Below are 22,939 nucleotides of genomic sequence, written 5' to 3' on the forward strand. Positions count from 1 at the left end.
CAAATTTGATATTAATGTTTTATTGGAAAAGGTACATGAAAACCACGCAAGGTGCCACACACCTTCGTTTGTCTTATAAAAGCTTGACTTCTTTGGAGTAATGGCTTGCCCATTCCAGCAACAGTGTCCCGGTTAACTTGGCTCCTTTTCTTCCAGGCTCAAAATAAAATCAAACTCCTCTACCAAAGAAGTGGAGAAGAAAGCAAAGTATTAGGTGTGTGTCTCCTCTTGAATAGGGAAGTTGTGCCGGGCATTTCACCCTGTTACTGAGGCAGGTAGTCATTCATCCAAAAACTATTTATGGAGTGTTTTACTATGTGCCAAGCACTGCTGGGTGGTGGGTACATAGTTAACGGGTAACTCCAGACATGTTTCCTCCCTCATGGATGTTACAGGTGAGGAGACAGGCTCAGAAAAGTTAAATACTGGGCCCAATAAATCACTAGTAAATGTTGAGTTCATGGAGTCCTCCTGGTATGTGGATAATATAAAGCAAAGGGCCCGCTCTTACCTCGAGTCAGGGGCTGAACTGAGAGTCTCTGGCGAGTGAAGAGAGCCATATTTTTTAAGGGGCCTCCAGTGGTTTTGTGAGCTTGGTAATGGGTTTTGAGCTCAGCCAGGGTGATGTAACGCTTCATCATCCGAACAAACTGTACATCCACCTATATGGCAGAAAGACATGTTCAGGTAGATTCTGTCCACTGTGTGTCTTAGCTTCTTGTGGGAGGTTCTTATGGGCAGGGCTGCCAGTGTTCTGTTCTTATCCCCAAAGCCAGGGTAACCTCATCTAAGTGTAAGAGCCAGACTCTGTACCTTGACCTAAAGACACCGCACACCTTCTTCCTCCCTCTCTTTGTCCATCCTTTTCCTCTCATGAAATAGGAAAAATAGTTGTCTTTACCATGGACCATTTGGGGTTGTCTTCTTTGCTGGATGGGTCATAATGGGGATTGTTTTTCTCAAACTGTGTGTGGTCTGGGTAAGCCTCCTTCACAATCTGAAACCAAAACCAAGTCTCTAATCATATGCCTGTACAGTCAGCTCCATGGCCAATTTTTAATTCAAGTCCAGCTTTCACTTCTGACCCTGCACATACTCAGCTCTTTTGTTTTGCTATAGAGCCACTATATCTGGAAATAATACACAGTCTAGAGCAAGCATAGGAAATCAAAGCTGTTTTGACAGAAATCTTAAAAGTAGGTTTTAAAACCAAGTATTAAAGGTTATTATTGGTACCACTGTTTTCCCACCTGCAGTTAATAACCTTTTCCTAATAACTTCTGGTTTGAAAGAGCTATCATCAGGTCTGCTTTTGAGTGAAAGACCAAGGCACAGAAATGAAGAGACGTCTGTACCAGTGGGACCTGAAATGAGGCCTGCCTTGTTATAGTCCTTGCTGGACTGGAAGGGGCCAGGGTGGTTTTTCCATATTCTTGTGACATCAGGGATGGGGAGGAGAGTACTTCCTTTTTGTTACTGATCTAAGCTGTGTTCCTTTATATCTGTATGAGTAAGTCTCCCTGAAGGGAGAGGGATTAAGACCAACGCTTGTACAACTAACCTTCACAAGTCCTGCGATGCCTGGCTCTTTGCAGTTGCTATGGTAGAAGAACGCTTCTTGCCCCAGCTGCATGGCTCGCAGGAAGTTCCGGGCCTACCCCAGGGGAAAATAAACAACTATCCTCTTCACCCGCTGGAAAACACTAGTTAGTGCAAATCAAGTCTGCTTCTATTAGATGAGTTTTTCTTTTTTGCAGCTTCTCCCCAATTCAATACTTGCCTTTGCCAAGACACCCAGACTTGTATGCAGACACTGACCAGAACACAGGCCATTCGTAAACTGCATACAGAGGAATTAAGGTGGTTTTGAATACATGTTTAGGGTTGGGATCTGGGGAAAAAACAATGCTGACCAAGAGATTTTGCTACTGAATAAGTCCCAGGAAGGAGGCAGGCATCTCTCCGACCCCAGGTCTCGGGCCCTGCTCTTACCCTCTTACCTGGTAGTTGCGAACACCATCCCAGCATGCTGTCTGCTTGGGCTGTGCTTTAAGATCCTCAATGCTGAACTAGGCAACAGGAAATGAATTCATCCATTAAACAGTCTTGGGGCCAGCTGGTAATATATGGAAGTAGACAGTTTCTTCCCCTGTGTTGAGGGTACTGCTTGCTGTAGTGGAAGTCTGTAGTTTACTGGGAAGTGGTTCCACAGAGCCACTTCTATTGGGCAAATGTAGAGTAAGCTTTGCGTTTCCTTGTTATCCTTGCTAATTAAAAGGACTAGATGAATAGATAATCCAGATGATAAAATAATCTGTTGGTTATTTGTATTTCACTCATTAAAGTATTATATATTTCTATCTTCTCTAGGCTGTTATTAAAATTGATTTATATTAATTCACTGAATATACGGTTGGCAGAGAGATACATAGGATTATGGTAGGTTTAGGTGGCAAGAACAAGGCAACAAGATTGAAATGTTGCCCAGGTCAGGGGTTGGCAAACTACAGCTTTGTGCCCATGCCTGATTTTGTAAATAGTTTTATTGGAGCACAACCACACCATCTGATTACATGTTGCCCAGAGCCACTTTCTTGCAGCAACAGAGCTGAAACAGCAACTGTAGGACCGGAAAACCTAAAATATTATCTGGCCTTTTATGGAAAAAGTTTGTCATGCCCTGCCCTACATAGAGGATTCACAAAACAGATAGTTGCTGGTAATAAGTCCTGCTGATTTTATTCCTTATAATCTTTTCCCTAACCCTACCCTTCAGAGAAGCTGGTGATGGAACCCTGTGGTGTCCCATATTCACTTCTTATCTGAAAAAACAGCCCGAAAGGGATTAAGAGAGGTACCTGGTCTCACCTTCACATCTACACCTTTCTCTAGTCGGCTTTCTGGCTCAGACTTCATCAGCCAGTAACTGCTTAGATTCTTCCCACAGTTTTTAGAGGCTGAAGTCTTCTCAGGGCTGGAGTTACCCAATGTAGCTGATGTACCTACTGGGTTCTTAGTCTTGGTACGTTTTCCTGCTGGCCCCTTATTGTCTGCAATAGAAGCAAAAAGAAGAAACTGGTCATGCCTGCTGAGAAGTAATGCTCCGTTGTGGAGAAAGCACATACTTTGGAGTCAGCCCTGGATCCAAATCGTGGATCTGTCAATAAGTGGCAGTAGCAGCTGAATTGCTGAACTTTAGTTTATCTATAAAAATGGGACAGGAATGCCCACCTTACAGGGTATCTCCTGGATTATACATTCAGTGAGATAAGAATAGTGTATGTGGTTGGGGGTTAGGACTGACAAGAGTCCCTGGTTTCTATTAAGTAAATTCTTTTCTTTCCCTCACTTCTGGGCCTTTGCTGAGGCTCTCTCTACAATAAGGAAACCGAGCACCTACTCCACAGACTTATTTTGAAGATTAAATAAGGTAGTGCAAACAATGGGCTTAAATAATGGCTGACGTTATAATAAATGCTCGGTAAATACTATCATCACCATCTCATGGTTCTTTTTTGCTTGCTCACTGTGCTTTGTGGCCTGCTCCTTGAAGATGCCAAGAAATGCTGGATAAGACAGCTCATATTGGACTTTGTAGACATGGCAAAGATGATTTTTTCCAAAGAGAATTAGAGAAAATGTGCCTGGAACGTAGTAGGCACTCAATAGCTAACAGTTGTTCAGTTCTTACTATGTAAGCTCTATTTGTTACCCTAACAGTAACTCAGTGAATCTACATAATGTATGAGATGTCTGTTCCTCTGCTAAATGTGTCCCAGGTTACACATTTCAGTAAACAGTATGATCAGGAACTGTACCCTGGTCTATCTGAATCCACACTTAATGACTATACCACACCACCTCTGAATTAAGTCCCAGCTCCTACATCAGCTCTCATTATCATTTATAGATGTCTAGTAGTTAGATCCTCCCTAGCCTAGTTTTTAGGTGGCTCCTTTGGAGTTAAGCACACTGCAAACACCATTATGTGTTGTTAAGTAACACAATGTGTTGTAGTCAATCCAAAACCACTTTCTCTACCTTCAATTGCTTTGTTCCTGTTCTTCATCTTCCATATAAGATGAATATAAAAACAGCATCGCATTTTCTTTGCCTGTGGAAAGCTTTCCCATTCTTTAAGGATGGACTCAAGTTCCACTTCCTTCTCAAGGTGTTCCTGCTCTCATACACTTAGCCATGGTTTCCTAAGACCCTTTCACTTATGTCTGCATTTTCCATGAGAACACAACTGTATGTTCCTTACCTTTGTACAAGCCACCACGTATCTACACCAAACAGCTACTGCTTCAATAAACAGAAGAGGCTCTGGGTATAAGCTCGGTGGGAGGAGGAAAGGAGAAGATGGAGGGCGATTAGGGATAACATTAACAAAAAACGATCCACAAAGGATTCCCCCCACAGGCAGGGAGTTGAAAGTGAACAGTATTTAAGATTTATTTATTAACTTGAGAGAGAAAGAGTGCGTGAGAGCCTGGGTATGAGCAGAGGGAGAGGGACGAGAAGCAGACTCCCCGCTGAGTATGGGGCGCAAGTGGGGCTCGATCCCACCCGAAGATCATAACCTGAGCGGAAAACCGGAGTCCCACGCTCAACCGACTGAGCCACCCAGGTGCCCTGAAAGTGAACAGTATTAAACAGATCCTAGAGAAACTTTCTTTACAGGGCTGCCTTTTTGCAGCCTGGGTGCAGCTCACCTGGCCCAGTAGGCCCAGCAGCCCCGGCGAGCCTCTTCCGGGGTTTCGGCATGGTTTCCCTGCGGGGACTGAAGAGCAGAAGATTCCAAATCAACCGAGAGAAACAAGACGCAGTTCTGTTGCCTGCCCCCAGACACCTGCGCAGAGCAAGATGGAGACAATGAGAGGAATCGGAGTCTCAGCCCCGAGGGACTTTTGCGTAAAACAGATGCAACTGGACTTGGGCCTCTCAAATCCATCCCAGTTATCTCCGCCCCCATTTCCATCTTGCATAACCTGCGCTAAAGTCTCCTCGGTTCTCTCCCTGATCCTTCTCTCATTCAGTCACCATTCTCCCAAGCCACTGATTCCACGATTCCGCAGGCAGAACCCCACCCAGGCGCCGAAAGGCCGGCACTGAGTCCCCCAGCCTAAGTAACACACGGCCCTTTTTCGCCACGGCCTTGGGGTATCTGGGAGTGGTAGTCCTGCTCCTCGGGCAGGCCCGCCTGAGTCCGGGCCGCGAGAGCCGCCGGATGCACTACAGCTCCCAGGGTGCACTGCGGGACCTGGACGGTGCACGGTGTCTGGTTGATGCACTGGCGCGGGTCACTGCCGGCTGGTTCTGGCTGGAGGAGGGGCTGCTAACATGTTGCGGAGCGGCTGCTGGCGGCTGAGAGGGTGGCTCTACTGCCCGCGCGGCGCTCTGCGGGTCCCCGCCAAGAGCGGCCGCCGGGGCTTGGTGTCCTGCATAGATCGTAAGACTCACCCCGCCGGTGCAGGTGTCCGGCCCCGGGCGGGGAGGGCTGAGCGCCCACAGAGCGCTGGTCACCCCCGGCTCGCCCTGAGCGGTCACCTGGGCCCCCCCCCCCCCAGCCCTACCTGCCCCCTCCTGAGTGGGCTTCCCCTGCTGGCTGGTCTCCCCATTCTGTCCACCTGGCTGGCTTCTCTGGCCGCCCTCACTCCCTGCGGTCTCCATCTGTTTCGCCCCTGGGCCTCTCTGGTACTCCTGCATCCGCCCCCAAACTTCTGGGCGGGAAGCCTGGCGGCCGAAACACGTGCTCCAGGCGGTCCTCCGCCTTTTTAGCTGTCTTCCCTCCTGCCCACGTCACAGGGTCCTCTCTGAAGATAAATGAAGATAGGAAAATGCAACTTAACCTTTGTTGCTGATGATATTTGTTAATTGTTCAGGTCTTCCAAAAACGTACTATCAGCCTCTTGATATCAGGTTTAATAAGTAAATTCATTTACTTATGAATACACTAACCAAGGGTTTTGTAATGATCCTCACAACTCTGAGGCAGATTCTCTTCTTATACCTACTTTCAAATAAGTAGTGGGTGCATAAAAACTCCTGGCTTTGTTTTGTTTTGTCTTGTCTTAATCCTAGATCATTTACAGTCGGGTAGTAAAGATGTAAATAGATTGGGGCTGGTTGTGGTAGATGAAGCACTGTTCCTTCTTTAAGTGATACAGGATTTGATCAGATAAATTTTGCGATTTACCACCTGTAGTTATAAAACACTTTTACTGTTGAAATTCCCGTTGAAAAATAATTATTATTGAAAGTGGGAAACTACCCACAGTTGACAGACCTGAATGTCTTCAGGCACCAAGCAAATAATTTGGATGCAAGTAACGGGGAGTGATGGGGGCCTAGGCCCACTGGGGATACCCGGCCACTGTGTGACTCTGTCCAGTGCCAAATAATTTTTCTTCTGAAAAAAAAATTCTTTTTAATAAATGTCGCTCTTCTTTATAACAGATTTGGTATGAATCTCTTAGATTGACACCCAGATCTATGACATACACTAGTATAGAACACCGTTTTCTTCTCCGTGTCCTAAAACTCCTTCACAAAGTGCTGCCCGTTCTAGCAATTAGAATTAGGTAAATGAGGTCACCCTTGCTGATACCAAGGCAAATAAGGAGTTGTCCTGGCAACAAATAGATTAAATATTTAATAGGCTAATATTAAATAATAACAGATAGGTTACATATGCTGGAGTATTTCCAGCAGCTGGTTGTGTAGCTTTGGCCAGTGAGGTACTTTTACATCTTTTTAAAAGAAAGTACCTCTTAATTAGTAAAATGAAAGGAAACTGCCTTTTCAATGTATCATTCTCCATATTACAATATCAAATTAATGGGAGTGATTAACATTTGTTTCATTGCATATTTTAATAAGTGAAAAATGATTTTTAAGATAATTATGATTTGTATTTTATATGTTGTACATATTCATTATGCATACTTCCCTCATTCTACAAATGAGGAAATTTATTCAGTGTCTAGTGCAGCCCCCTCATTTGACAATGGGATAACCGAAGTTGATTGAGGTACCTGACTTACTAAAAGTTGTACATTTAATAACATCCTTGTCTAGTGCTCTTCCACTACATTTTGCTGCAACATCCCAAGCATTCTTTGAAACATGAAGACTCTCAAATAAAACTGTTGATTCTCTAGTTAGGTTTCTACTTTGGATGCATTTAAAGATTCTTATATTATTTAGAGTTTTTGTTTTGTTTTTTGTTTTTTTTGCCCATTGCTTACACTTAGGTTGCTATACAGTGAAGGGTTTCCTCATCTCCTTTGGGCCCTTTTTCTTTTTTCTTTTCTTTTCTTTTCTTTTTTCTTTTCTTCTGAGACCGAGCGTGTGCATGTATAGGCATGTGGCGGGGGGGGCAGAGGGAGAGGGAGAGAGGGAAGCTTTTTTTATTTAAATTCAATTAACAAATAAGTTATTATTATTTTCATACATAGAGATCAGTGATACATCAGTCTTATATAACACCCAGTGCTCATTACATCACATGCCCTTCTTAATGTCCATCACCCAGGTACCCCATTCCCCCATCTCCCTCCCCTTCAGCAACCCTCAGTTTGTTTCCTGTGATTAAGAGTCTCTTATGGTTGGTCTCCCTCTTTGATTTCATCTTGTTTATTTTTTCCTGTCTTCCCCTATGATCCTTTGTTTTGTTTCTTAAAATCCACATATCAGTGAGATCATATGATAATTGTCTTTCTCTGATTGACTTAATTCACTTTGCATAATACCCTCTAGTTCCAACCACATTGTTGCAAATGGCAAGATTTCTTTTGTGTGTGTGTGGGTGTGTGTGTGTGGCTGAGTAGTATTCCATTGTTTATATATACACCACATATTCTTTATCCATTCATCTGTCGATGGACATCTGGGCTCTTTCCATAGTTTAGCTATTGTGGACATTGCTGCTATAAACATTGGGGTGCAGGTGCCCCTTCAGATCCCTACATTTGTATCTTTGGGGTAAATACTCAGTAGTGCAATTGCTGGGTCATAGGGTAGCTCTATTTTCAACTTTTTGAGGAACCTCCATACTGTTTACCAGAGTGGCTGCACCAGCTTGCATTCCCACCAACAGTGTAGGAGGGTTTCCCTTTCTCTGCATCCGGGAAAGAGAATCTTAAGCAAGCTCCACGTCCAGGACAGAACCCAACCCGGGCTGGATCTCATGACCCTGAGATCGTGACCTGAGCCGAAATCAAGAGTCAGATGCTTAATGGACAGAGCCACTCAGGAGCCTCAGGCCCTTTTTCTATTTAGCTTTACCACTTTACATTTTACTGTGTGTGTTGGCTTCTTGAACTCTTGCTAGTAACTCCGGCCAACTTTGTGAAGTCTGGTTTTTGTTTTGTTTGTTTTTAATGTATTCTGGGAATGCGGGTATTTTTACTTAGTTACCATGCTTTCTTGTATATAATTTGCTTCTTAACTTGCCTTTTCTACTTTTTTTCCACCAAGCAGTGCTCTCATTTTATTAGCATTCCCTTATCAAAAATTGGGTTGGATATTATATTTCAAAATGTGTAATTATGTTGTATATACTTGCACATAAGATTTGCATACATCTATTCCCTGTTGTTTACTTAGAATGCAATTCAAACCTATTTCTTAAACATTTTGTTTCTTGAACTACTTGTTTTACTCTAATAATAATAATAGTAAACGTTTGTTGAGCTCTTGCTGGGACTGAAATTCTGTAGCACCTCTCTTTATGCTGTAGGATTGACATTATTACCATTTATGATAGCCTTTGTGTGAATGGACTGTATTCATCTTTGTAACCCCAGCACTGTTCCATAGTAGACATTCAATAATTATTCTTTTGTGAATGGTCTTTGAGCTATGATCTATAAGAGCATTTTTGCAAGACTTCTGCAAACAAATAACCTGACTCTCAGTCAGGAACTGTGAAGTGTTCGTCCCTAACTGTATTCCTGTGAGTAATAACCAACATAAATTTCTGCTCTAGGCTTCTCAAAGTAGCCTAATGTCTAATCCTCACAAGTATTCCTTTCTGAGTTTCCTTAATACAGACAGACTGCTTTCTCCCTAATGCAGACAGACTGCTTTCTCCTGGAAGTAATAGCCAGCCATTACTGCTCCCCATGCTGCCTGCCCTAGAGAAACAGACTCTGCCATCTGCTCTTCTTCTCTATTGGAAGTATTGTGCATCACTATTAGGCGCTGAAATAAATTATTGTCGAGTGTGGCTCCATAGTCTTACTTTAACGCTCTTTAGCATCACTCCATAATGACCACATCTTTAGCACTAAAGGATGAAACCTGAGAAGGTAATACAGACCCCTGCCCTTCTTTCTGCCTTACCTTTTACAGCCACCGCTGTACCTCAGGGCTTCACTTGGAAAAGTATAGGCATACACTCTATTTTTTCTTACACACCTTCGGCAGGTGGTCCTTTCAAAATGACAGTAGTAAGAGACAACAAAAGAGACATAAATATGAACAATGTAAGTCTTGATTCACCCTGTGTAGGTTGCTGATCCTGATGTAGGCTCCCAGGATTTGTGGTCCCATCTTTTCTAAATTTGCTATACTATCCCAAAAAGGTGGTTGTTTTCACGGGAGCTTTGCCTGCTGCTACCTGGAAGTCTGTATCACTTTGCAAAATAGGCAAAATATTTTATACCTTACTTAACTAGCTAGTTGACTTGGATGTCTGCTTTCTAATTCAGTCTGATCTTACTCTATGCAGTTTTTTTAAAAATCTGTAAAAAGTGTTCATGTCATTTGGGCAACTGGCCACTTAAAGAAAATGTATGAAGTAATGATATTGTGAATTGATAGTAATTCTGTTTACGTTGGTAGATATAGTTCTCTTTCTCCTGAAGAGTGTCACCTCTGATTAAGTACTACTACGGTGTAGTCTTTTATTAGATGTTTAAGGTTCGAGAGAAACTTCTCCTAATGAGGCCATACTGCCTACCTGTTGATGTCAGTCAATTCATTGTCCTTAGCTTTTAAGTATCTTAAACCCAAAAGTGAAGAAATTACCCAAAGTCACATCACTGATGGTTTATGATAGAAAATGTTCTGAGAATTCTGAGTCCATTGGGTAAAAACCGATATAGTGAGGCCTTAACCATGTTTTCAACACTGGAAGACTTTTTTTTCATCATCAATGTTTATCAGCGAATGTCTGAGATTTGCCAAATGCACAGCCTTATTAGAGGATCTTTTCCTTAATTTGAAAGGTAAACCAAAGTATATATATCTTCCTTTCCAATTGATCTTTTAAAATGGATATGTTGAGACAGACAGACAGCAATAGAGATTCATAGATAGGACAGATTTTCCCAGGACACCAATACAGAAAAGGCAGGACATCCTAAAGGAAAAAAAAAAAAAGTTTACCATTAATTTGAGGGTCAGTGTGTGTTTACTATTTTTTAATGTGGATTTATGAGGAGGAAGAGATAAGTAAGGGTACTGAAAGAATAAGCAGTTAGGAGGCAAATGAAGCCAGCCGATCCACTGGGGAGGAAAGAAGAAGGGAAAAGGAGATGATACATCAGAGAACTCATTAATGGTAGACAAGGCCATTCTATGGATGTTAAAGGTTATACTGTATAAGAGAAATGCTACAGTGCGTCCCTGTCTCAACTTCATGTTTCTCGATCTTGGCACTACTCTTCCCTGACCCCTGTCCTGGAACCAAATATATGCAATCTTACCCACAGCTTCCATGGGACTGAATGAAGAACAGAAAGAATTTCAGAAAGTGGCCTTTAACTTTGCTACCCGGGAGATGGCTCCACATATGGCAGAGTGGGACCAGAAGGTGGGAGTTTTCCTTGTGGCTAGACGTTCCAACAAATGCCTCCTGTGGTGACCCTGTCTTCATCCCCTTTTAGACCTAACTGTTCCATGTTTATTCTCCTTGCACAACTCTTACTGCAAATGGAAGTACTGGTAATGTTGTGATTCCTATCCTCATCTTGTAGAGACTAGTTTTGTTTTTGTTTTTGTTTTTCTAATTGTACAAAGATTTAGACACTCTTAAAACCAAGGCAATTCTATGGATAATTAAAAGGAACTTTAATGCTAGAAAACCAGTGCTTATAGAATGCATTTTAACTGCTACTATAGATAACAAATACCCTATTAAGTTAATATATACACGCTCCCAAATGCAAACATCTTAATCCCTCATTATGCCCTTTAATGAAAAGTCCATCTGTGAATCCCTTACTGATGACCCTGTTCTCTTTTGTGCGTAGGAGTTGTTCCCAGTGGACGCAATGCGGAAAGCTGCTCAGCTCGGCTTTGGGGGAGTCTACGTACGAACAGATGTAGGTGGGTCTGGACTGTCACGGCTCGATACATCTGTCATCTTTGAGGCCTTGGCTACAGGCTGCACCAGCACCACAGCCTATATAAGCATCCACAAGTGAGTGTCAAAAGCTTGGTGAGCACAGTGAAGTTCTCATCGGGTTGACTGGGAAATTTTAGGAAATTTTGGAAAAGTTCATCTTTTCAAGTTGATTGTCATTGAGGAACCAGACGGGGCACCTGGGTTGCTCGGCTCAGTCAATTAAGTGTCCGACTCTTGATTTCAGCTCAGGCTGTGATCTCAGGGTCATGGGATTGAGCCCCGTGTCACACTCCACACTGGGCATAGAGCCTGTTTGGGATTCTCTCTCTCTCTCTCTGCTCCCCCAATTCCTTACGAGCACATGCACTCCCTCAAAAAAAGAAAAAAAGTTCACTCTAGGTCTGCTGCTGCCTCTTGGACTTGAATCTGCCATCTTGTATGTTGCTTAGAGAATGTCTCTCCGCCTTCTCCCAAATCCTAGATTGAACTGGAAGCAAACAGACTTCTCCAGGAGGATGGTCAGGGCCCTGTTCCTGTCTTCCTCAGCCCCTAGGATGAAGCCCCCAGGAATTTGTCAAAATACATATAACTGTTTGATTTTTAGGGAAGTCACTTAACCTAGAAGTAGCATGAACATCCAAGTGAGAAACACTTTGGCCCTGGTTATCTCTGGGTAGTACATGTTCCACGAATATGTTTTAACCCAGGCCTTTCCTTTAAAGTCACATCTTCTCAGTGGCAACTTTTCTCTTCCCACTCTCTTCCTCTTCACTCTGCTTTGCGGCTTGTGCTTTCCTTCCCCATCCCTCCCCCCTCAGATTTCCTCTTCTCCGTATTAACTCTATCATTATCTTTTCTCCTTGGGGTACCTGTCAGCATGTGTGTCTGGATGATTGATACCTTTGGAAGTGAGGAACAGAGGCACAGATTTTGCCCACCGCTCTGTACCATGGAGAAGTTTGCTTCCTACTGCCTCACTGAGCCAGGTGGGTTTGCCATACCGCCAGCAAAACGTAGCAGGGGATGCTGCTCAGGCGAAATCACTGAGCACTCTTTCGTCCCCTCGATACCTATAACCCTTGTTTACCATGAAGTTGGGTCATGGAGGAACACATTCCCATGGCCTGATGTCACAAGCCTAAGAACGCTGTAGGGCAGAGTCTCTCCAGGCTGCCGATTGGAGCCTCCTTGTACTCAGTGTGATGGGAGATGGAAAATGGTCTCATTGCTGTCCACAGTTTTCACCAAATACAGAGAGTTCCTCCAGCTGTCTGCATTTTAAAGTGTGAAATGCTAAGCTGTTGGTTATCAGGGAAGATTTCTTTGGAAGTGGAACCGTGCTGGGGCCCCCTTACTTTCACTGACTTTCTCTCCCACCCTCTCTGCTTCCTTTTGATCCTCGCCTTAGGAAGTGGTAGTGATGCTGCCTCCCTTTTGACCTCAGCAAAACGACAAGGAGATCATTACATCCTCAATGGTTCCAAGGTACCAGCATGCCCACCTTACAGAACACCTTAGAGATTATGCCCATCTTCATGCTGACATTGCCTGGATCCTTGCTATCTGCAAGTTAATGTTTCCTAGGAGTTTTACACATTGAATAGAGAACCTCTGACCTATTTCCCTTTATTTACCTTCACTTTCTCGCTCTTCTGATCTGAGTCCAGATAATCTCGCTCCTTTCTGTCTATCCTTTTTATAGTCTCATCAGCTAGATCCCTGATTCCCCAGTCAGCACAGGTTCTTTTTACCTCTCCTTCATTTCTCTGTGCCATCATGCCTCTTAGTGTCCTACTGTCGGAAGGACTCTGATTGCTTTCCCAGGTGTTAGGCTCCAGGGACAGATGTGTTTCCTGATCCCTATACACCCCCTCTCCAACCCTCAGGCCTTCATCAGTGGTGGAGGTGAATCAGACATCTACGTGGTCATGTGCCGAACAGGAGGGCCAGGCCCCAAAGGCATCTCTTGTATAGTTGTGGAGAAGGGGACCCCTGGCCTTAGCTTTGGCAAGAAGGAAAAAAAGGTGAGTGGCTATTGGACAGGAAACAATTGAAGTTCAAACAATCCAAGAGTCTGCCACCTGCCAGACCAACCTCTGTTCTATTTCAAGGAATAGTTTACATTCTTGCTAACTTGACTTGGACATGGTTGCTTCTATTAGGATTTCAACAGAAGCATATGGAATAGAATGGGGCATGGCTGAAGGAATACCACACCACTGGCAAAATGGCAGAGTGTGCCAGTAAGTTTCATGAGCTGCCTATCTTTTTAGTGTGAGGGATTTCTCTGACATCTGTACCGCCTCCACTTTTGGCCTGTGTTTCTTATTCAGCTTCTTATTTTGGCACATTCTTTTATCCCAGGAAGAAATATTTACAGATCTGGTGGTGACTACAAGTCTGGGATGAAAAGCATATGGGCCACTTTTCTTTAAATAAAAATAAAATAAAACTCATTGGAGATGATCGTTAGTGTTTCAGTCATGTAAGAGGGAGAGTGTTTCCATAGGTGCTTTGAAAAGACGTTCCTAGGATATAGCAATCCCATAGCCAGACCATGAAGAGTAGAAGTGTGATTCCATAGCTGTAGCCGGTGGTAATGAGACCCATTCAGATTTGTTAGGCCGGGGGACCAGAATAATCATATCCCTCCAATATATACTGTTATAGTTAGGATTTGGGGGCAGAAGTCAGGTAATGAAATGACCCCTAACTATACTCTCCTTTCATAGCTCCTAGGGTTTCCATATTTCCCCTCATGAGCTTTCCTGATATTTTATAAACTGCAAAGAGTTAGAGGTTTTAGGGCCCCTTTTCATTTATTAGTATAGTAGGTTTTTACTAGATTCCTACTATGTGCAAAGCATGATGCTGGCTCCTGGGGTGAAGGAGGATACAGAAGTTACTCCTAGCCTTATTTGAAATTATAAGACATATTACTATTACGTTGTCTTATCTGTATAAGGTATATAAGCTGTAATTGTGGCATATAACTTGTATATGTGACATGTAAGATATACAGCTGTAGAATATCTTAAATCTAGGAATGTCTCCTTTGGGTCATACAACATGGACTGACTTACATAGTCTGACACATAATGTTACAGGTTCAAGTTATACCGATTTAGGTTGTTTGTGCTTATAAAGGCAGTGATGATTGTTTCAACACACATAGGTAGTATCCATCTCAGTATTTGTGATGTCTGTTGACAGAATTACCAAAGCTGTCAAATTTCGTGCCTAGAGAAAAATCACAAATAAATTCCAGAAACAAAAAGTGTATCTTTTCTTCCTTTCGTTTTCTGTTTTCTCTCCCTTTTAAGTGTATACATTTATCTTTCTTTTTTAATTTATTTTCTTTTTTAATTATTAGTTTTGCTTTATATATTTTTTAATATAAGGGAAATTTGGAAGGACACCTCTGTATTCATTCGACAGCTGGTGAGTGCCTACTATATGCCAAGCATTTGTAAACAGTAGGGGTAGAGCAGTGAACAAAGACAAAGCTCTGCCCTCATAGAGTTTACCTGTCAGCAAGCAGGGATGGGCAACAGACATGTAAATAAGCAAGGTACCTTCTGGTAGTGCTGTGTGTTACAAAAAGAGATAAAACAGTTGGATAGGACACTGAGGAGAGCTTGAAAGCTTCTGTAATAGGGCTGAACTCCCAGAGGTCATGACTTTTGAGATGAAATCCAGACTATAGAAAAAGCAACATAAGAAGAATTCTGGGCAGAGACAACAGTAGATGGCCTATTGGGGGAACAAAAAAATAGTTCAGTATGTCCCTAAGGCAGTGAGCAAAGAAGAGAACAGCATAGGATGAAATTGGACAGGCAGGCAGGGGCTCGTAGAAGAGAAGAGTCACTGCCCTGAATGCCACTCTGTTGGGCAGCCATACAGTCCCTGATTTTTGCCAGATGGGGTGGAACTCACAGCCAACGCGCGCCGTGATCTTTGAAGACTGTGCAGTGCCAGTGGCCAACAGAATTGGAAACGAGGGACAGGGCTTCGTCATTGCCATGAAAGGACTGAATGGAGGGAGGATCAATGTTGGTGAGAACACAATAGGATGGGGCAGGAAGGTAGCCGGGCTGGGGCAAGCAGCACTGTCCTGGCTCATTTGAAATGTTGGCACTTTTCCTTTCCAGCTTCCTGCTCCCTAGGAGCTGCTCATGCTTCAGTCATCCTCACCCGAGACCACCTCAATGTTCGGAAGCAGTTTGGAGAGCCTCTGGCCAGTAACCAGGTAATTTCCCAGAGGCCCCTGCATTTGCTTTCCACTCTGCCCACGACCTGCTCTGTGGCCCACATTCTCTCGGAGGGTGAGGCTATGAGTCCTCACTGGAGTTCTGCCCCCATCTTAGAACTTGTGTTCTAATTTTATCAGTAATCTTTTTCACTGAAGCGCAGGGCAGACAAAGTAGGCTTAGAACTCACAAGACAGGACATTTGCTCTGTAGAAGAGGCAGGGACTTTGAAGCTTGGGGTCAGTTAGAAAAGGTACCTCATGAGAGATGTCTTATAGAGGGCCCCAGATCAGGTGCTGGTCTAAGCCTGTCTATCTTGTCTGGTTCTCTTATCCCCTGTTGCTGCAGTACCTGCAATTCAAACTGGCTGATATGGCAACAAGGCTGGTGGCCTCGCGGCTGATAATCCGCAATGCAGCAGTGGCTCTGCAGGAGGAGCGGGAAGATGCAGTGGCCCTCTGCTCCATGGCCAAGCTCTTTGCTACAGATGAATGCTTTGCTGTGCGTGATGATGTCCTCTGGCTGTCTTGGGTGGACAATGAGCAGCTGCTAGGTCCAGGGATGTTGAGAGCCATTAGTCTACCCCTAGGATGCTGCAGAGATCACCTTGGGGCTTAGGCATATAAATGAACTCATGAGAGGCCTGCTTGGGAGCTCTCAGCTGACTTTTTACCTGCTCTGTGCCATTACGTACTCCATTCTGTCACTGTCATTTGATTGTGTTCTAGATGAGACACTACCGTTGGAGGAAGGTTCAGAGCAGCCCAATGCCACTTGCTCAAATTTAGCACTGTGCTATGTTTAAAATGTCAAGAGCAGAACTATTTCCACATGAGGCTACATTGCCACTAGATGGCATTGTATGTAGCTTCACAAAATCCCAGCCAAAGTGCTTGTGGGCAGCTTGGCCCCTGCAGATAATAAAGCAATAAAGGCAGAGCTCTCTGAGTTGCCTGCCTAGTGGTAACTGACAAGTTTAGTAGGTAAACCTCCTCTGTTGTCTAACCACACAGAATACAGAGCCCCTGTTTGGGCTGGGGGCTGATTATCTGTAGGTTGTTCTTCCTCGTATTAGTTTACAACAGGCTGCCAGATTGGGGGCTGGGGTAGAAAGAGAAGCCATGTGTTCCACAGTCTTCCCCCCAGTCAAAGATGTCTAATCCCTGTCTCCCTGAAGATCTGCAACCAGGCTTTACAGATGCATGGAGGCTATGGCTACCTGAAGGACTATGCTGTTCAGCAGTATGTGCGGGACTCCAGGGTCCATCAAATCCTAGAAGGTAAAAATTGCCAGAGCTGTTCTCCAGAATGCTTATAGGATCACCACTTTTTTCAGCCTGTCTGTCCCCATGCTGACTGATTCTGAGGGTTCCATCAGGCCCTGTCTGTCTTTTGCCTTCCTTCTTCCTCTTTCTCCTGACCCTGCTCTGGAAGTGTTTGTGGGTGTCATACAGAGTACTAGCTTGGGAGTCAGGAGGCTCTGCTTTGTTATCATGGGTAAGCTATCAGATCACTCTATTTCTGCTCTTTTTCTTTGCAACTTTTAGAGAACACTCAAACTCAGATAATATATGGGAAAGCATTTTGAAAACTTCAACAGTAACTCTTTGCTTTTATGAAGTACTTGGTCCTCAGGGATCCCAAAACTTCTGTACAGGGCAAATGTGAGCTAATTTGATCACAAGGAACCGCTATAAATTGAAGATATCTCTATCAATATTGCTAATAGATTTTTCAGTAAACTAAATCATATGGGTATTTTTCTTGGCAATCACAGACTGGATTAGGCTGGAAAATGTGTAAGCTGCCAGAGGCTGGCTCAGAGCATGGCCTTTTCCACACTCCACACCAGTGCAGAAGTCTTGAAATTACATGACTCTTGTCTCAGTTGGCGTAGGCAGACAGAGTGGTTATACTGTAGAAGAGCCAGATGGGGCAAAAGCTTATCTAAGTGACTTTCCATGATGCAATGTTGGGCTGCTTCCACGAAGGTACAGGAGAGAGCTGTGGGCGTTGTTCTCTCTGTCATTTTCAAAGCATTCTTGAACCTGAAGAGGTATTAGAATCACCCAGAGGGCTTGTGAAAACAGATTGCTAGACTTCACACCCAGAGGTTCTGACTCAGTGGGTCTTAGGTAGGCCTGAGAATTTTGCATCTCCAACAAGTTTTCAAGTGAGGCTGCAGCTGCACATCTGGGAAGCACACTCTGAGACCTACCGCTCCGGTGTTATGTCCAAATCACAGGCTTCTAAAAGTTAAGAGTCTGCTTTCTTCTGCAGACCTCATCCCTGATATATGTTAATGAGCTCAGTCACTGGTGCTCAAGTTCCCCATAGGCTTTGTCCTCTGATTAGTCCTACAGTTACTTCCTTACCCAGCGTTTATGAATGACAAATTTAGTAGGTAAACTTTGTTGTCTAACAACATGAGACTTCACTTTTATTCTGACTCTGCCTTTTAACCTTGTGAGAAGAAATGGGAAAAGCCAGGTACATTTATTTGAGGCCATGCCATCATCCACTTATAGAAAATTTGGGGCACTGCTCACTTTGGTATCACTTTGTTTCATTGTGAACTTTGTTATAGGATAAATCTGCAAATTTAGATTTGATTTTATTTGAAGTGTGTGATTACTCATTCCTCATGGGGGTTCATATTTCTCTTTGCATTAAAAGCCACTGTAAAAATGGTGCAAGAAGTTGACCCATCCCTTCAGGGAAAATATTTTTGTCTGTTCTTTTAAAATTCACTTTTCTGATTACCAAGGAAATTGGTATATTTATTGTTGAAAGCTTATAAAGTATAGGAAAAGTAAAAAAAAAAAAATATTTCATGTTTCCACATTCAGAATTAATATTTTGGATTCCTTTTATATGTAAGTCCAAAAAATCTCCTTTGGGGCTTTTTCTGTACTTTGTAGGTACTTTTTTTTTTATGTGAAGTTGCCATACACTATTATATTAGTTTCAGGTGGGCAACACAGTAATTCAACAGTTGAAATAGTTTGAGAAGGAAAGATAGTAACTCTTTAAATGTGTGATAGAATCCCCCTCTGTAGCTGTCCAGTCCTGGACTTTTCATGGTTGGGAGTTTTTTGATTGCCAATTCAGTTTTGTTACTCATAATCAGTCTGTTCAGATTTTCTATTTCTGATTCAGTTTTGGAAAATTGTATGTTTCTAGGGATTTATCTGTTTCTTTCTTCTAGGTTATCCAGTTTGTTGGCCTATCAGTTTTCATGGTGGCCTCTTATAATCTTTATGTTTCTGTGGTGTTGGCTGTAACTTCTCTTTCATTTCTGATTTTATTCATTTGACTTCTCTCTTTTTTTTTTCTTAATAAGTCTGGCTAAAGATTTATCAATTTTGTGTATCTTTCCAAAGAACCAGCTCTCAGTTTCACTGATCTTTTCCCTATTGTTTTTTTAGTCTCTGTTTCATTTATTTCACCCTGAACTTTGTTATTTCCTTTCTTCTACTAACTTTGGGTTTGTTTGTTCTTTTTTTCTAATTCCTTTAGATGTGTAGTTAGATTGTACATTTGACATTTTTCTTGTTTTTTTCTCTTTTAAGTAGGCTCCACCCCCGATATGGGGCTTGAACTCATGACCCTAACTCTACCAACTGTGCCACTCAGGTGCCCCAATTTTTCTTGTTTCTTGAAGAAGGCCTGTATCACTATAAACTTGCCTATTAGACTGCTTTTGCTGTGTCCCAAAGATTTTGGAACTTGTCTTTCCATTTTCATTTGTCTCACGGTATTTTTTTATTTCCTGTTTGATTTCTTTGTTGACCCATTTGTTGTTTAATAGCACGTTGTTTAGCCTCCATGTGTTTTTTACCATTTTTTTCTTGTAATTGATTTCCAGTTTTATACCATTGTATAATTTTCTAGATATAGGTGATTTTACTACCTTTTCTTTTCTTTTAATCTTCATACTAGTTTTATAAGTGATTGATCTACTACCTATAGTATATGTTGCTTTTACCAGTGAAATTTTTTTTTCATAATTTGCTTACTTCTAGTTGTTGCCTTTTCTTTTCAACTTAAAGAAGTTCTTTAACACTTCTTGTAAGGTCGGTGTAGTAATGATGAGCTCCATTAACTTTTGTTTGGGAAACCTTTTTAAGATTTTATTTATTTAGTTAGTTGAGAGAGAGAGTACATGCAAGCAGGGGGAAGGAGCAGAAGGAGAGGAACAAGCAGACTCTGTGCTGAGCACAAAGCCCAACACGGGGCTCGATCCCATGACCCTGAGATCATGACCTGAGTGGAAATCAAGAGTTGGACACTTAACCAACTAAGCCACCCAGGCGCCCCTGTCTGGAAAACTCTTTTTTTTTTTTAAGATTTTTTATTTATTTATTTGACAGAGAGAGACACAGTGAGAGAGGGAACACAAGCAGGGGGAATGGGAGAGGGAGAAGCAGGTTTCCCATGGAGCAGGGGGCCCGATGCGGGGCTTGATCCCAGGACCCCGGGATCAGGAGCTGAGCCAAAGGCAGACGGTTAACCAACTGAGCCACCTAGGCGCCCTGGAAAACTCTTTATCTCTCCTTGCCAGGTAGACTATTCTTGGTTGCAGGTTTTTTTCCTTTTAGCACTTTGAATATATCATGCCACTTTCTTCTGGCCACGAAGTTTCTGCTGAAAAAATCAGCTCATAGCCTTATGGGTGTTTTCCCTTGTACATAGCTATTTGCTTTTCTCTGGCTGCTTTTAAGATTTCTCTTTATGTGTAATTTTTACCATATATATATATAAAAATATATATATGTTTATATATAAAATGTATATTAATTATATATAATATACATTATATTATATATATCTATATATATAATATATTTTATTTACCATATATATATATATCTATATATATATTACATGTCTTGGTATGGTTCTCCTTGATTTATCTTGTCTGGGGCTCTCTGTGCTTCTAGAAACTAGATGTCTGTTTTCTTCCCCAAAGTAGGGAAGTTTTCAGCCATTATTTCTTTAAATAAGTTTTCTGCCTTTTTCTCTTTTCTCCTTCTGGGACCCCAATAGTGCAAATATTAGTGTGCTTGATGTTGTCCCAGAGGTCCCTTAACCTGTCCTTTTTTAAAATTCTTTTTTCTTTTTGCTGCTCAGCTCAAATGCTTGATACTACCCTATCTTCCAGATTGCTGATCCATTCTGCATCCTGTAATCTGCTGTTGATTCCCTTTAGTGTATTTTTTTCATTTTAGTTACTGTACTCTTCATTTTTTGTTTTATGTTTTCTGTCTCTACTGAAATTTTCACTAAGTTCATCCACTCTTCTCTCAAGGCCCCTGAATATCTTTATGACCATTCTTTTGAAACTTTATCAAGTAGATTCTTTATCTCTGTTTGTTCAGTTCTTTTTCTGAGATGTTGTCTTGTTCTTTGATTTGGAGCATATTCTTGTCTCCTCATTTTTGTTTTTGTGTATCAAGTAAGCCAGACTCTCCTGGTCCTGAAAGTAATGTCCTGTATGGAATGCATCCTGGGGGCAATCCCTAGTGCAATCCCTTCTGGTCACTAGAACCAGGCACTCCCAGGGTGTCCCCTATGTGGTCTGCATGTGTCGTGCTGTTGTGTCTGGGCTGTGACTACTGTGGGTGTGTTGGTGACTGGCTGCTAGGCCCACCTGTGAGTCTTGTGGGTGTGTTAGTGGGCAGCAGTGACTTTGGGGGCGTGCACCAGTCCCCACTGAGGTTGCCTGCCAGGTGTGGTGGTTAGTACCTGCTTAGAGGGACATCTGCTGGGTTGAGTGTGTTGAGCCGGGCAGGTCTGCAGGCAAATGCCAGGGTGGGGCAAGCAGTGCTAGCAAGGTAGGGTGGGTGTCAGATCTTGCTCCCGAAACATCTGGGTAGCAAGGAGGGTGTCAGATCTTGTTCCCAAAGCATCTGGCTAACTAAGCTGTAGAAGTACAAGAAAAATGGTGCTTGCTAACACTTCCATTCCCAGAGAAAGTTCCCACAGATCCCTGCCCCTCTGGCACACACCCAAAAATTAGTCATTAAACCTCCCCCATGTATGACCCAGGAGCTTTTCCAACTGCTGCCTCCATACTGGGCTCCAAGTGACTGATACTGTGTGTGGGCCCTTTGAGAGTAGTGTCTCAGTTTCCTGTAGCTCCCTGGCTCTCCTAGAGTTAAGCTCCACTGATTTTCAAAGCCAGACAATATGTGGCCTTATCTTCCCAGTGAAGATCTCCAAGGCAGGGGCTGTCTGCTGTGGGACTTGAACCTCTCACTCCTCAGGAAGGACCTCCACACCTGTGATATCCTCCTGCTTGTGGGTCACTGTGCGTGGGTTTGGTTCCGTACACTCTCTACCCCTCCTACCCTTCTCAGTGTGACTTTTTCTTTATATCTTTAGCTATGGAATAGCTGTTCTGCTAGAGTTTAGGTTCTCAGAGTGAGTTGTGCTGTACATAGTTGCAGCCTTAGTGTGTCCACAGGAGAAGGAAAGCTCGGCATCTTCCTACTCAGCCAACTTCCCCTCTCCCAGGCGAGGTGTTTTTAAAGAGTAAATTTATTCCTTACTTCCTGACATTTTTCTGTACTTTGGAGAGAAGTCTGTAATAATCCCATCCCACTCAGGGTTAAAGCAACAGTTGTGGTTTATATCCACTACTACCCTGAATGAGGCTTGGAGCACCTTGGTTAAAGCTTTACCAAGCTCTCAGACTTCGCTGCAACTAAATCCTTCATTCTTCCTCCCCCTTGCAGGTAGCAATGAAGTGATGAGAATGCTGATCTCTCGAAGCCTGTTTCAGGAGTAGCACCCAGACTTGGATGTTCGGGCATGATGGTTAATGTACAACTCGAATCAGAGGTTTCATATGGACTGTTATGTTGCAGATGAGTCATGGATTCGATTGAAGGGCTGAGCTCTTCCAGGTGGACCCAGAGTGTTGGGAGCAGCATCAGCTATAGGACTGGGACAGAGTCCTCAGCAGAACTAGAGGAGCTGCCCTGATTGAGAATGTCACAAGAAGACACACTACCTTGTTTTCCTAATGCAAAAAGGTGACCAATGAAGACTCACCACCAAGTCAGAGTCCTTTCTTGGATACATGTTGTCTTGATTTGTCTGCATTTTGGTGGTTCACTGAATCTCTCTTCCAAGATCTGAACCCTTCCACTGAGGGTTTTTCCTGATGATAAAGCAAAGGTGTGGGAAAGGAGAAATGGAGGAAAAAATGCTCTCCTATCTTTTCCTGTGCTCTGCTAAAGATGCAGAAGGTTTCTGTGGGTTGCATTTCCTTTGTACTACTCCTATGAATGTAAATCATGATAAAATGAGTATCTGGGAAACCTTA

General features: G+C 42.9%; 2 protein-coding genes across 11 annotated transcripts; one reads left to right on the top strand and one right to left on the bottom strand.

The window, feature by feature from the left end:
- Positions 1-4: 4 nt before the first annotated feature.
- THYN1 (thymocyte nuclear protein 1) lies at positions 5-5,220 on the bottom strand. Of its 9 annotated transcripts, XM_073904010.1 has the most exons (10): positions 4,992-5,214; positions 4,716-4,783; positions 4,265-4,337; positions 2,869-3,050; positions 2,001-2,069; positions 1,781-1,840; positions 1,562-1,654; positions 902-997; positions 512-662; positions 5-179 (listed from the first exon to the last, which is right to left on the bottom strand). In XM_073904010.1, exons 4-10 carry the CDS (start codon positions 2,914-2,916, stop codon positions 133-135), a joined length of 564 nt encoding a protein of 187 aa, XP_073760111.1. In that variant the 5' UTR covers positions 2,917-3,050; positions 4,265-4,337; positions 4,716-4,783; positions 4,992-5,214; the 3' UTR covers positions 5-132. The 9 variants fall into 9 exon arrangements, with proteins under 9 accessions (XP_073760111.1, XP_073760108.1, XP_073760107.1 ...); XM_073904007.1 differs by lacking the exon at positions 4,265-4,337; XM_073904006.1 differs by lacking the exon at positions 4,265-4,337 and having other exon boundaries at positions 4,716-4,852; positions 4,992-5,212.
- A 39-nt stretch (positions 5,221-5,259) lies between these two features.
- Positions 5,260-22,939, top strand: ACAD8 (acyl-CoA dehydrogenase family member 8). 2 transcript variants are annotated; one of them, XM_025893339.2, is made up of 11 exons: positions 5,260-5,476; positions 10,722-10,822; positions 11,262-11,431; positions 12,233-12,342; positions 12,765-12,841; positions 13,243-13,380; positions 15,277-15,412; positions 15,508-15,605; positions 15,955-16,107; positions 16,784-16,886; positions 22,347-22,939. In XM_025893339.2, exons 1-11 carry the CDS (start codon positions 5,344-5,346, stop codon positions 22,397-22,399), a joined length of 1,272 nt encoding a protein of 423 aa, XP_025749124.1. In that variant the 5' UTR covers positions 5,260-5,343; the 3' UTR covers positions 22,400-22,939. The 2 variants fall into 2 exon arrangements, with proteins under 2 accessions (XP_025749124.1, XP_025749125.1); XM_025893340.2 differs by having other exon boundaries at positions 5,260-5,452.

Source organism: Callorhinus ursinus, unplaced genomic scaffold (genome assembly GCF_003265705.2).
Source record: "Callorhinus ursinus isolate GAN/ISIS: 27379988/994484 unplaced genomic scaffold, GSC_fseal_2.0 scaffold19, whole genome shotgun sequence".
In the NCBI taxonomy this organism is placed as follows: domain Eukaryota; kingdom Metazoa; phylum Chordata; class Mammalia; order Carnivora; family Otariidae; genus Callorhinus; species Callorhinus ursinus.

Excerpts from the sequence above, each read along its gene's own strand:
- ACAD8 (XM_025893339.2), top strand. The coding sequence starts at position 5,344 with ATGTTGCGGAGCGGCTGCTGGCGGCTGAGAGGGTGGCTCTACTGCCCG. Across the intron at positions 11,432-12,232 it reads GCCTATATAAGCATCCACAA|CATGTGTGTCTGGATGATTG; the intron begins GTGAGTGTCAAA and ends GGTACCTGTCAG. Across the intron at positions 12,842-13,242 it reads ACATCCTCAATGGTTCCAAG|GCCTTCATCAGTGGTGGAGG; the intron begins GTACCAGCATGC and ends TCCAACCCTCAG.
- THYN1 (XM_073904007.1), bottom strand. The coding sequence starts at position 4,767 with ATGCCGAAACCCCGGAAGAGGCTCGCCGGGGCTGCTGGGCCTACTGGG. Across the intron at positions 2,070-2,868 it reads AGAAAGGTGTAGATGTGAAG|TTCAGCATTGAGGATCTTAA; the intron begins GTGAGACCAGGT and ends CCTGTTGCCTAG. Across the intron at positions 1,655-1,780 it reads GTCTGGGTGTCTTGGCAAAG|GCCCGGAACTTCCTGCGAGC; the intron begins GCAAGTATTGAA and ends CCCCTGGGGTAG.